Genomic DNA, 13,712 nt, shown 5'->3' with positions numbered 1-13,712 from the left:
TTGCAAGTTGGGGCTGCCCGAAGGAAAGCTGAAATAAAATCAAAGGGAAGAATGCAAATCCATTCAGACCCTTCTGACCATAAACCGGTGTGAAATCCTTGCTCCTTGAAATGCCTACCTTCACCCCAATGAAATGAAAAAGAAGGAATCATGTGAATGTCAGAGTTGCTCCCTGCAGACGCTCTGCTGCTAAGATACACCATCACTCGCTAATAGATGTCTGCAAAGCCAGGGACTAATCCACAAGTGCCCCCCATGCCCGATGGGGAAAATTCACAAGCTTTGTCACGCAACGGTTACCCATAGCTGCTGAGCTTTTGACCCAAGAGCCGAGCAGCCTGCTAGGAGTTGAAAAAGAGAGCGGTGGAAGGAGAGGGACAATAAAATCATACAGGTGGAACCAACCGGCTTCCCACGAGCGCCCGGCATCCCGCTAGAGCCCTCGGGCGCCGCGGGCCCCGGCTCACCTGGTACACGTCCCGCAGTCCGCACCACGTCCGCAGCACCTGGTGGCAAGCCCGCAGCCTCTCTGTGTACCATCTCCGCAGCGTGGACACGGTCAGGTTCCACACGAAGCGGCTGCCGCTGAACAGCAGGTCCTCCACTCCGCACATGAACACCGAGGCCATGCCTCCTCCTCAGTCCCTCTGAACCCGGGCAGGGGGTGGGGTGCCGGCGGCTCCCGCAGCTGCAGCGCTGCGAGCCCGATCGCAGCGGCCCCACCGCCTGGGCTCCCGACGCCGGCTTCTGTGGGCCGCCGGGGGTCAAGCCTTCCCCCAAACTGGTCTTTCACGGTGCGTCCTGGCCAGGCTCCGGCGGCATGCCCCGAGATTGGGCGCCCGCCAACCAACGGCTGCGGCGGGCACACAGAAGCCCAGTGTCCACCCCGCCCTCTCGCTGGCAGCGCCGAGCGAGCTGCGCTAAGCTCCGCCAGGCGAGCCCTCGGCGCTCCCGGGTCGCGGGAAGCCCGGGCCGGCGAGGACTCCCCCTGGTGCTCCCCGAGTGCGCTGGGCAGCGGGGGGGGAGTGGAGCGACTCTTTGCAGGCAGACGAGAGCGCTGCATTTCAGCGCACTGGGCTTGCACGTCCTGCACACACCACACACGCGCGCGCGCACACACCAGCCCCAATCTCCGAATCCGCTTTGGGAAGCACCTTACTTTACACTACAGGGTCTTTGCTTGGCCTCTGTTCACACTGATAAATATCTCCGGGCAGCCACAGATACAGGAGGAAAACAAAAAAAAAATCCTCCGAAGCACCCCTTTGGATCCCACTCGGGGGAACAGCCCTGAATGTTTCCTTGGTTGTGCTTCACCAAGAGGTGAAGGTAACAGTCTCAGAGCAACAGTGTGTGCATGACTGCAGAACCTGCCTTTGCTCCTAACTTGAGGGTCTCAGAGAAAATGACAACCTGCCTACTGTTGCCAGCCAGAAAGCAGGATCGCGCACCCCGCACATTGTGCTAATTCCAACGCAGCAGTCAGTTCATGGGAAACACAAAGAGCGTTCTTGGTCTCTAGCAAATAGCTTCCAGTTAGTATTTGCTGGGAAAAAGAAGCTCACAAGAGAATCCTTGGTTTGGTTCTGGAAAATTCAGCTTCTGGACATGTGTAGCAGCAGCTACTAGCACAAACCTACACAGGTAGATAGTTTATTCTCGACTCAAAACCAAAGGAAGCTGTTCCACCACTCACAAAGTCACCAAATAATGTTTTGTTTTTTTAAAGTTCTCCCCCAGGAATTGATATTGCCAAAGGCATTTGCAAAAAGGAGCCCGAGGAGTCCCACATGCCACCAGGCTCTATTTTCCTTTGGAATATGTGTAGATTTCAGTCCCAAATAATTGTAAAACATTGCTCACAGCAAAAGTACTGCAGCAAATTTCAGGATGTTGTTTTTTCCTGAATCCATCTGTAGGACAATCATTTTACTGGCAGTTTCACACCTGGGCTGTTATCTGTGCTATTAAGTGGCAGAAAGGTAAAAGTGCCAAAGCTTTTCTCCCGAACTAGCCCAGAAGGCTTCAGAAGAGATTATCGACAAGTAAATCAGCTTTATTTCAGGTTTCAAATGTGCCTTTGGAATCTTAATTCAGGTGAAAGTCAACCAGTGAAAAGAGAACACAAAAATCTGTCCTCAAAGCGCCTACTGTTTTCAAAGTGACCATAATTGGGAAACTCTTAAAAGACGTTTCTTTTCTTACTTTTTACTTCTTTTTATCACTAATAAAATTGCCTAAGAGTTTTTTGTCGAATTAGTTAATAGGGCAAAAGACCCGATCCAAGATTTGCAAACCTTTCTTCACAGTAAATCTGCTCCATGTGTTCCTTAGTATTAGCATTCTGATATTTTCCAAGATAATGGTCACAGTGTTTACAAAGAATCAGAAAATACTAGGTCCCACTGAGTCAAAAGACAGTGAACCAAGTACAGTTTGAAAATGAAATGTCATCCTTCTAATGGAAAACTACCGAACTTCAAAACTGGCTTGTGAGTGCGAGTGGATGATGGTGGTACATTTACTATTTTTTTTAATGATGCAGTGAGACGGTGTTCTCGGAAATCGGCAGCCGAGGGAATACCAAATAAAACCTACAACAGGTCAATTATCTCCGTCTCATGACACCATCCTCTCAGAAGAGATGCTCTAGAAACACCATGGCTATTATCTATCTGTGCCTAGGCCTGATGTCAGTGGTCAATTCCAACTTCAGTGATTTGCATTCAAGGTTTTCAAAGTCAGTGCTGACACTATTTTCTAGAAAATTGGATGTGGCAGAACAGGGGTCCTCAAAGTGTAGTCCCTGAACTGGCAGCATCGACATCACCTGGGAACTTGTTAGAGAGACAAGTTCTTGGGCCCCCTCCAGAATCAGGGTGCGGTCAGGGATCTGAGGTTTCACTTGGCCTCTGGGGGATTCTGACTCTAAAGATGGAGAAGTGCTATTGCAGGGCATGGGCGTTAGGAGCTAAGTGTCCTAAGAGACTTAACTCCCTCCTCCTTAAAATAAACAAACAAATAAATAAATAAATAAATTTATTTATTTATTTATATTATAAATTTATTAAAGTAAAATTTATTTATTAAATTTATTTATTAAATTTTATTTATTATTTATTTATCTATTAAAAAAGACCTGTGGCACCTTGTATAAGCTCCTTAAAGCCACAAAGCCTCAGTGTACTCATCTATAAAACAGGGATAATATCAGAATCTACTACACAGCAACTGGGGAAAGATTAAGCAAAATATGCTGTATAAAGTGTTTAGTATACGGCTGGCAAAAAGTAAGCGCCCAAAGTAAAAAAATGATCACCACCACCAAAATCAGGAATTGTTTCATTTTTTTGGTACCTAGATAAAACAGTATTCGTAAAATGTGTTTTAAAAAAATTTTCAACTAAGTATCTACATCTGTTTTCCTATCCCTTTCTGTGTGTTGGAGGTTAAAGTTGGTGGTGACTTGTTTTTGAAGGAGCAGTTCTTTCACTTTCTTCAAGTTCCCCAAAAAATTATTTGGAGCTAGCTCTTCCGCATCACACAGCCAGCCTTTCTTGAGGACCCAGAGAAGCAGTACATGCTCCAAGCTAGATGCAAGGTAAGAAAAGACATTTTGTTCCCACCAATATAAACACGGACGCTTCTTCTTATCCAAACAGCTTTCTTCTCCTGCAGAAGGAGAAGTTCAAAGCTCTAGGCAGAGATAGCTTTTAGAGGGAAGGACAAGTAAGCTCTTCACACCAGGGGCTGACAGTGGGTGGCAACTGAACCCAGGTGTGGAGCAGTGGAGAAAAGAGCCACCCAATTGCTGCATCCTTCTGAAAATGGACGAGCCACGTGGCGCAAACCAGATCCCAGACACACACCCTTGAAACTGGTCTAAAATTTCCTGTGGAAAGGGGGCTAAATCAAGCTGGCTTCAAAATTATCTTGCTTTTCTTTTTCTTTTTTTTTAATTTAAGAAGAGGATTTTTTTTTTCCCTCTACAGCATCAGAGTTCCCTGCAATACACTGTAATTTCCTGCAGCTCTCTCTGGAGGCTTAAAAATATGCTTCAGGTGACAGCATGGCTCATACTCCTGGGAGTTCTGCTGCAGACATAAAAGAGAAATTGTCATTATCCCCGAGGCTCCCGTAGGTTCTCCTTTGAGCAATCAGCAGGAAGAAGAGCACAGTGCTAGGAAGACAGCACAAAATGCTAACCCCTGTCTCTAGAAAGAGATAAGCAGTTCTATCGCAGCGGCTTCCAGGGGTCCCCTCTGCCCATCAAAAAGACAGAGTCCGTCGAATGCCTGTGGATATTTTTAAAACTCTCCTCTCTCCACAGCTGAAGAGCCAGTGTGGCTAAATTCTGACAGGCCACGTCTGACACAGGGCTTGAGGGGGACGAAAACAAGGTCTGGTTCAGTGGCTCTCAATCAGGGGCAATTCTGCAACCCTGCCTACACAGGCATTTTTGGTTGTCACGACTCGGGAATGCTACTGGCGTCTAGCGGGTAGAGGTCAGGGATGCCGCTCAACATCCTACAGTGCCCAGGGCAGCCTCCCCGACAAACAACTCTCCTGCCCCACACGTCAGTGGTGTGGAGATTGAGGAACCTTGGTCTAGTTCAACCCCACACCCTGCTCTTCCTCTCGTAGGACTGGTGGGGAAACAGTCTTCCCTCTTGATGTTTTCTCCCAAAAGGCAGATTGGAGATGCAACAATCACTCTATCATGGTTTTCACACGCTCACCAAGAGCTGTAATGTACTCAAAGCCCATTGAGAAGGAACTGGAATGACATTTCCTATCATTTACACATACCCTTTTTTTTTTGGATATTTATCATAAAAATGAGAAACAGTCATTTTCACCATAAGCTATTTATCTTTTGGCACTTTAATTTTTGGCCTTATCATTTCCTTTAAATCACAGGCTCCTTAGTAGGGTTGAAGGCTTTCTTTGGCACATGACAAAAACAATTCCCCCTACATCAACCCCAAGGTGGAATGCTGATGCCTCCAGTGGGCCTTGAGTTGCTACAGAAGTCTCTCATCGCCTCAAAAGGGACAAAGGTGCCCCCTTTGGTCCACTTTTCACTGTTAGACTGTCAACTTTTTTTTTTTTTTAATATACAATACTCTTTATTGTAAATTCCATATAGCCAATTAATCAGTAAGTCAAAGAAGGCTTTCACTGATTTTTAAAATTATTTATTTATTTATTTATTTATTTATTTATTTATTTTGCTGTGTTGGGTCTTGGTGGCGGCACGCGGGATATTTTGTTTTGGCACTCAGGCTCAGTAGTTGCGGCACGCAGGCTTTGTTGCCCCGTGGCATGTGGGATCTTAGCTCCCCGACCAGAGATCGAACCTGCATCCCCTGTATTGGAAGGCGGATTCTTAATGACTGGACCACCAAGGAACTCCCCACACTGTCAGTTTTCTGAGGAGTCCCTACAGGTGAGTGGAGGCGGGGTGGCTGGATGGTCCCTCCTTGTGCAGGAGTGTACCCCACGCGCTGGAAAATGTTTAGTGACCTTTGGCTCTGCTCACTACATGCCAGCAGTGTCCCCAGTCATTATGACATCAACAACAAAAAGCACCTCCACACACTTCCAATTACTCCAGGTGGGGTGGTAGCCAGTCCACTCAGAAACCACTGGCAGAAGTAGGGAAAACGCCTTATTCATATTTGTTCCCCCAGTGGCTGGCACATAACAGGCAATCAATCAATGGTTCTTGACCTGACAAATGAATGACTATTTGTCTCAAGCGTGAATATAGAAAGAAGTTCATCCATTCCCAAAACACACTCTTGTTCATTAAAAAATTACGTATTGAGTTTGCAGTATGTGTCAGGCAGGGAACTGAGTACTTAGAACACACTAGGAAAAACAGAGAGGATTTCTGTCTAAGTGGGTCTTAGAGACGGGAGAGAAAGGCAGACATTTGAACAAGTAATATAGAGGAAGCAGGCAGAGCCGCACAGGGTTATAAAAGAGACATGTGATGGAAGCTGGGGGCGGGGCAGGACCAGGGAAGGCCTCCCTGAGGACGTGACACCGTGACACCGCAGCTGAGACCTGAAGGCTGAGGAGGGCGGAGCCAGGTGACAAGAGAGGGGGGACACAAATAGTGATCCAAGGCGGCATGAGCTGTAAGAATGAGGGCTCCATGGCTCTACAGCAAGAGGGATCTCAGACTTGTGGGACTTGAGGGGAAGGGCGAGAGAGAGTGCTTGAGGGGCAGAAGAGCACGGAAGCCCAGCTGCAAGGCAGCTGCAAAGTTCCAAGGGTGACAAGGAAGGGCTTACCTAGGAATGTCTACATAATAAAGTCAACAGGTCCCCCGGAACAGGGCTTCAATATGCACACGGGGTGAGAGTTTGGTGGGCAAAGGTGCCCTTTTCAACGCAAGCACCTCTTGTGGCCTCTGGGAGGACTGCCCAGCTGTGCAGAGGCAGTCTCCCCCAACAGGGGGTCTGCATGCCCCTCCCTGCTTCTACATCTTGCCCTAAGGAGAAGGCAGGAGGGCCAGTGGGACACAAGTTCTGCTTCAATCCCACTTGAGCCCAAGGCAAAGTGTTCTTGCTCCTCCCTCCTCTCCTGCTTTTTTCTCTCTTCCCTTCCTGGGGCTGAGCGAGCTGGAGTGTCCTTCGATCTTGGCCTCCAGTGGCAGGAGGTGGACGGGAGCATGCAGAAGTCATGGAATCCTGAAGGGTAGGCTACCTGTCATTATCACCATCGCCCAAGGCTGACCAGTAGGTTGGTTAAGTTCTGCAGCTGCCTTTAGGACTCTGAATGGCTTTTTGGCATCATAAAGGGCTAAAACCACTACAAACTAAATAATATCCAGCACCAAGGCATCTATCCAACCTCTTTTCTTTGGCAAACTCATTCCACTCATAGAAGGAAAACAACAAAACAAAACTTTCTCATCTTTCCTCAAAAACCTCACCTGTTATTTTATTAAATCAAATTCTCCTTGCTCACAGGAAAGAGGAGGATGCTATGTCCATTGCATGAAAAAGTACAAAAAAGGGAGCAACGTATTAGATCCTGCGTTGAATCTATTTTTACTAGTTAATCCACTAAAGAGATACTGGAGATTTTTGCCAGGTCAAAATTTAGAATTCATCAGTGTAGATGAGACAGCACTTGAAGGAGATGAAGCTTCCAAGGAAGCCCACGTAGATCAGAGGGAAAGGGCTGACCTTCTTCTTCTTTTTTGTTTTGTTTATAACTTTTCTATTTATTATATCTTTAAAGCATTTTCAAATACTTGTTTTTCTTTTTTTTGCATTTTATTTTTATTAAAAAAATTTTTTAATTTTAAAGGAAGTTTTATTGGAGTATAGTTGATTTACAATGTTGTGTTAGTTTCTGCTGTACAGCAAAGTGAATCAGTTATACGTATACACATATCCACTTTTTTTTAGATTCTTTTCCCGTATAGGTCATTACAGAGTATTAAGTAGCGTTCCCTGTGCTATACAGTAGGTTCTTATTAGTTATCTATTTTATATATAGTAGTGTGTATATGGGCTGACCTTCTTCGTCAAAGAAGAAATAGTATCAATCTTGTGACTTATCTCCATCCCCATAATTTATCACCTTTTATTTATACTTAATTTACATGCACCCCAACAATGACAAAAATAAAACAGTAATAAATTGGTCTATACAGCACCCTTTTCTAAATAAATAAAGGCAGCTCCACACATAGTATCAGTTGATTCGCATAATATTCTCCCAAGGTCAAATGGAGAAAGGTATCGCTGGCCCCATTTCATGGATAAAGAAACTGAGGCACAGAAAAGCTGGGTGATTTGCTGAAGATCTGTGGAAAAAAGCATTTAAAAGCATCTTAAATGGCACAGCTGCTAATTTTTCAGTCCTTCTACTTTAATTGAGAAATAAAAGGACTTTTTTGGTATTTATAAGTTATCATTTGTTTTGGCCTCATACTAAAATTTATACGGTACGGAGGGCTCTAGGACTTACTTATTATCCAGGAACTTAATGTGACAAAATGTCCACCCTTTGGGTTTACCCAATTTAAATAAGAATAAAACAATGATGAGAAGAAAAAGAAAATCTATAAAGAAAAGTAACTGAATTTTTTATGGGAGATAAGAAAGCAGTGACTTAAAACCCAATTACCGGGACTTCCCTGGTGGTGCAGTGGTTAAGAATTCACCTGCTAGGATAGATCATATCTTGGGTCACAAATCAAGCCTTGGTAAATTTAAGAAAATTGAAATCGTATCAAGTATCTTTTCCGACCACAACGCTATGAGACTAGATATCAATTACAGGAAAAGATCTGTAAAAAATACAAACACATGGAGGCTACACAATACACTACTTAATAACGAAGTGATCACTGAAGAAATCAAAGGGGAAATCAAAAAATACCTAGAAACAAATGACAATGGAGATACAACGACCCAAAACCTATGGGACGCAGCAAAAGCAGTGCTAAGAGGGAAGTTTATAGCAATACAAGCCTACCTCAAGAAACAGGAAACATCTCGAATAAACAACCTAACCTTGCACCTAAAGCAATTAGAGAAAGAAGAACAAAAAAACCCCAAAGCCAGCAGAAGGAAAGAAATCATAAAGATTAGGTCAGAAATAAATGAAAAAGAAATGAAGGAAACAATAGCAAAAATCAATGAAACTAAAAGCTGGTTCTTTGAGAAGATAAACAAAATTGATAAACCATTAGCCAGACTTATCAAGAGAAAAAGGGAGAAGACTCAAATCAATAGAATTAGAAATGAAAAAGGAGAAGTAACCACTGACACTGCAGAAATACAAACGATCATGAGAGATTACTACAAGCAACTCTATGCCAATAAAATGGACAACCTGGAAGAAATGGACAGATTCTTAGAAATGCACAAACTGCCGAGACTGAACCAGGAAGAAATAGAAAATATGAACAGACCAATCACAAGCACTGAAATTGAAACTGTGATTAAAAACCTTCCAACAGGGGCTTCCCTGGTGGTGCAGTGGTTGAGAGTCTGCCTGCCAATGCAGGGGACACGGGTTCGAGCCCTGGTCTGGGAAGATCCCACATGCCGCGGAGCAACTGGGCCCGTGAGCCACAACTACTGAGCCTGCGCGTCTGGAGCCTGTGCTCCGCAGCAGGGGAGGCCGCGATGGTGAGAGGCCCGCGCACCGCGATGAAGAGTGGCCCCCGCTCGCCGCAACTGGAGAAAGCCCTCGCACAGAAACGAAGACCCAACGCAGCCATAAATAAATAAATAAAATTAAAAAAAAAAAAAACAAAAAAACCTTCCAACAAACAAAAGCCCAGGACCAGATGGCTTCACAGGCGAATTCTATCAAACATTTAGAGAAGAGCTAACACCTATCCTTCTCAAACTCTTCCAAAATATTGCAGAGGGAGGAACACTCCCAAACTCATTCTACGAGGCCACCATCACCCTGATACCAAAACCAGACAAAGATGTCACAAAGAAAGAAAACTACAGGCCAATATCACTGATGAACATAGATGCAAAAATCCTCAACAAAATACTAGCAAACAGAATCCAACAGCACATTAAAAGGATCATACACCATGATCAAGTGGGGTTTATCCCAGGAATGCAAGGATTCTGCAACATACACAAATCAATCAATGTGATACACCATATTAACAAATTGAAGGAGAAAAACCATATGATCATCTCAATAGATGCAGAGAAAGCTTTCGACAAAATTCAACACCCATTTATGATAAAAGCCCTGCAGAAAGTAGGCATAGAGGGAACTTTCCTCAACATAATAAAGGCCATATATGACAAACCCACAGCCAACATTGTCCTCAATGGTGAAAAACTGAAACCATTTCCACTAAGATCAGGAACAAGACAAGGTTGCCCACTCTCACCACTCTTATTCAACATAGTTTTGGAAGTGTTAGCCACAGCAATCAGAGAAGACAAAGAAATAAAAGGAATCCAAATCGGAAAAGAAGAAGTAAAGCTGTCGCTATTTGCAGATGACATGATACTATACATAGAGAATCCTAAAGATGCTACCAGAAAACTCCTAGAGCTAATCAATGAATTTGGTAAAGTAGCAGGATACAAAATTAATGCACAGAAATCTCTTGCATTTCTATACACTAATGACGAAAAATCTGAAAGTGAAATTAAGAAAACACTCCCGTTTACCATTGCAACAAAAAGAATAAAATATCTAGGAATAAACCTACCTAAGGAGACAAAAGACCTGTACACAGAAAATTATAAGACACTGATGAAAGAAATTAAAGATGATACAAATAGATGGAGAGATATACCATGTTCCTGGATTGGAAGAATCAACATTGTGAAAATGACTCTACTACCCAAAGCAATCTACAGATTCAATGCAATCCCTATCAAACTACCACTGGCATTTTTCACAGAACTAGAACAAAAAATTTCACAATTTGTATGGAAACACAAAAGACCCCGAATAGCCAAAGCAATCTTGAGAACGAAAAATGGAGCTGGGGGAATCAGGCTCCCTGACTTCAGACTATATTACAAAGCTTCAGTAATCAAGACAGTTTGGTACTGGCACAAAAACAGAAATATAGATCAATGGAACAGGATAGAAAGCCCAGAGATAAACCCACACACATATGGTCACCTTATCTTTGATAAAGGAGGCAAGCATATACAGTGGAGAAAAGACAGCCTCTTCAATAAGTGGTGCTGGGAAAATTGGACAGCTACATGTAAAAGTATGAAATTAGAACACTCCCTGACACCATGCACAAAAATAAACTCAAAATGGATTAAAGACCTAAGTGTAAGGGCAGACACTATCAAACTCTTAGAGGAAAACATAGGCAGAACACTCTATGACATACATCACAGCAAGATTCTTTTTGACCCAGCTCCCAGAGAAATGGAAATAAGAACACAAATAAACAAATGGGACCTAATGAAACTTAAAAGCTTCTGCACAGCAAAGGAAACCATAAACAAGACCAAAAGACAACCATCAGAATGGGAGAAAGTATTTGCAAATGAAGCAACTGACAAAGGATTAATCTCCAAGATTTACAAGCAGCTCATGCAGCTCAATAACAAAAAAACCAACAACCCAATCTAAAAATGGGCAGAAGACCTAAATAGACATTTCTCCAAAGAAGATATACAGATGGCCTACAGACACATGAAAGAATGCTCAACATCATTAATCATTAGAGAAATGCAAATCAAAACTACAATGAGATATCATCTCACACCGGTCAGAATGGCCATCATCAAAAAATCTAGAAACAATAAATGCTGGAGAGGGTGTGGAGGAAAGGGAACACTCTTGCACTGTTGGTGGGAACGTAAATTGATACAGCCACTATGGAGAACAGTATGGAGGTTCCTTAAAAAACTACAAATAGAACTACCATACGACCCAGCAATCCCACTACTGGGCATATACCCTGAGAAAACCATAGGTCAAAAAGAGTCATGTACCAAAATGTTCATTGCAGCTCTATTTACAATAGCCAGGACATGGAAGCAACCTAAATGTCCATCGACAGATGAATGGATAAAGAAGATGTGGCACATATATACAATGGAATATTACTCAGCCATAAAACGAAATGAAATGGAGGTATTTGTAATGAGGTGGATGGAGTTAGAGTCTGTCATACAGAGTGAAGTAAGTCAGAAAGAGAAAAACAAATACAGTATGCTAACACATATATATGGAATCTAAGGGGAAAAAAAAGGCCATGAAGAACCCAGTGGCAAGACGGGAATAAAGACACAGACCTACTAGAGAATGGACTTGAGGATATGGGGAGGGGGTGGGGTGAGATGTGACAGGGTAAGAGAGTGTCATGGACATATATACACTACCAAATGTAAAATAGATAACTAGTGGGAAGCAGCCGCATAGCACAGGGAGATCAGCTCAGTGCTTTGTGACCACCTAGAGGGGTGGGATGGGGAGGGTGGGAGGGAGGGAGATGCAAGAGGGAAGAGAAATGGGAACATATTGTATATGTATAACTGATTCACTTTGTTATAAAGCAGAAGCTAACACACCATTGTAAGGCAATTATACTTCAATAAAGATGTTTAAAAAAAAAAAAAAAAAAAAAGAATTCACCTGCTAATGCAAGGGACACAGGTTCAAGCCCTGGTCCGGGAAGATCCCACATGCCAAGGAGCAACTAAGCCTGTGCACCACAACTACTGAGCCTGCACTCTAGAGTCCGTGAGCCACAACTACTGAAGCCCACGTGCCTAGAGCCCGTGCTCCGCAACAAGAGAAGCCACCGCAATGAGAAGGCCGTGCACCACAACGAAGAGTAGTCCCCGCTCACCACAGCTAGAGAAAGCCTGCGTACATCAACGAAGACCCAATGCAGCCAAAAATAAATAAATAAATTTATTAAAAAACAACAACAATGACCTTCACTCCTATACAATAAATGGTAGAAGAAAAAAAAGGATAAATGAAAAATCTTGACTTTCCAAAGATTAACAGATAATTGTAGTAAAATGAAAAACAGAAATCAGCCAAGATCAATGGCCTTCTAAGTAGTAAAAACTCTCAAGGCCAGGAATACTCTGGCTAGCAAACAAATATGGGCAACAGGTTATAAATATAGATCATTTCTCCATTATTACTAAAAACTACAGAATGATTTGGTAGGATTATTGTTAGGAACTTCAACTATTTGGCCCGTTAGCAGTAAGAGCAAAATAAAAGTAAAGTTTAGCATCCAAAAAAAAAAAAAGACATAAAAGTATTTCTTGTGTCTTGCCATCCTAAAGTTAATCTGAAGTGGGTAGTAGCAACATACTGTTTTCAACTATAAAATGAATTGTCTACAAGAAGATAAAGAGGCCAAAAGCAGTAGGCTACACACCTGAAGGACTGTGAATATTGTATAAAGTTGAGAAAGCAGTTGTGTATTTTTTAGACCAAGAGTTCAGGGAGCTCCAGGCAGTATTCGACAGGAATGAAGAGAAGAACTACACGATCTGGTCTTGAGTCAATAACAGAGGAAGAAAATAGGTTTTATTTCTGAAGGACCTAGCACCAAAGAAATTTAAGGTAGACCTCCTTACCCTAAAAAGATCCACTAATTATTTCAGTCTGGTAGACTTACAAATAATCTTGGTTTATTCTTTATATGTTTATGTATTTTGGCAAATAGCGTTGGTCGTCTATCCATTAGCCATTTACCCCCTTTTCAGAGGCTCTGATTTTGTGGGTGGCCATTTTCCATTCCCCTGGGATGAAGTATGATTGGTCTAAGGGAAGGCATGACACCCCATTCAGGCAATAAGCTATAAAGTGAAGATTTCTAAAGGGTTCTGGAAAAGATTTTCCTCTTCGAAGAGCTGGAACAACACAAGAATTTTTTGAGCACATTCCCTGATTCCTGCTTGGGACACTGTCATATGAAGACACAATGCTTTGAGCTACAGCAGCCATCCTGTGACCAAGAGGACACGTGTTAACAGCAAAGATAGTAGAAAAGAGGGTGGTAAAAGCCCGTGTCCTTGATGACATTGTTTAGATATCAAACCAACTCAGGAGCAGCCTACTTTCAGATGACTTGTAATGAGATGTAAACAACAAATGACCTTACATAGTTTAAGCTACTTTCAGTTGGGTGTTTTGTTACTTTTCAATAGATCACATTTTAAAACTTACTACAAAGCTACAGTAATCAAGACAGTGTGGTA

At 42.9% G+C, this 13,712-nt stretch overlaps 1 protein-coding gene across 8 annotated transcripts in view; it reads right to left on the bottom strand.

The window, feature by feature from the left end:
- The window catches only part of FRMD4B (FERM domain containing 4B), a 339,770-nt gene that overhangs the window by 184,663 nt on the left and 141,395 nt on the right, over nucleotides 1–13,712 (bottom strand). The window contains exon 1 of one of the 8 annotated variants that reach the window (XM_068557490.1): nucleotides 468–765. The exons of the other annotated variants lie outside the window; for them this stretch is intronic. Within the exon in view, the coding sequence (XP_068413591.1) occupies nucleotides 468–629 (162 nt within the window). The 5' untranslated portion in view covers nucleotides 630–765. Of the gene's footprint in view, nucleotides 1–467; nucleotides 766–13,712 lie in introns of those variants that run through there. 8 annotated transcript variants of the gene reach the window in all.

This window comes from Eschrichtius robustus, chromosome 12 (genome assembly GCF_028021215.1).
Source record: "Eschrichtius robustus isolate mEscRob2 chromosome 12, mEscRob2.pri, whole genome shotgun sequence".
Lineage (NCBI taxonomy): Eukaryota > Metazoa > Chordata > Mammalia > Artiodactyla > Eschrichtiidae > Eschrichtius > Eschrichtius robustus.
This window is presented reverse-complemented; position numbering and strand designations above follow the sequence as displayed.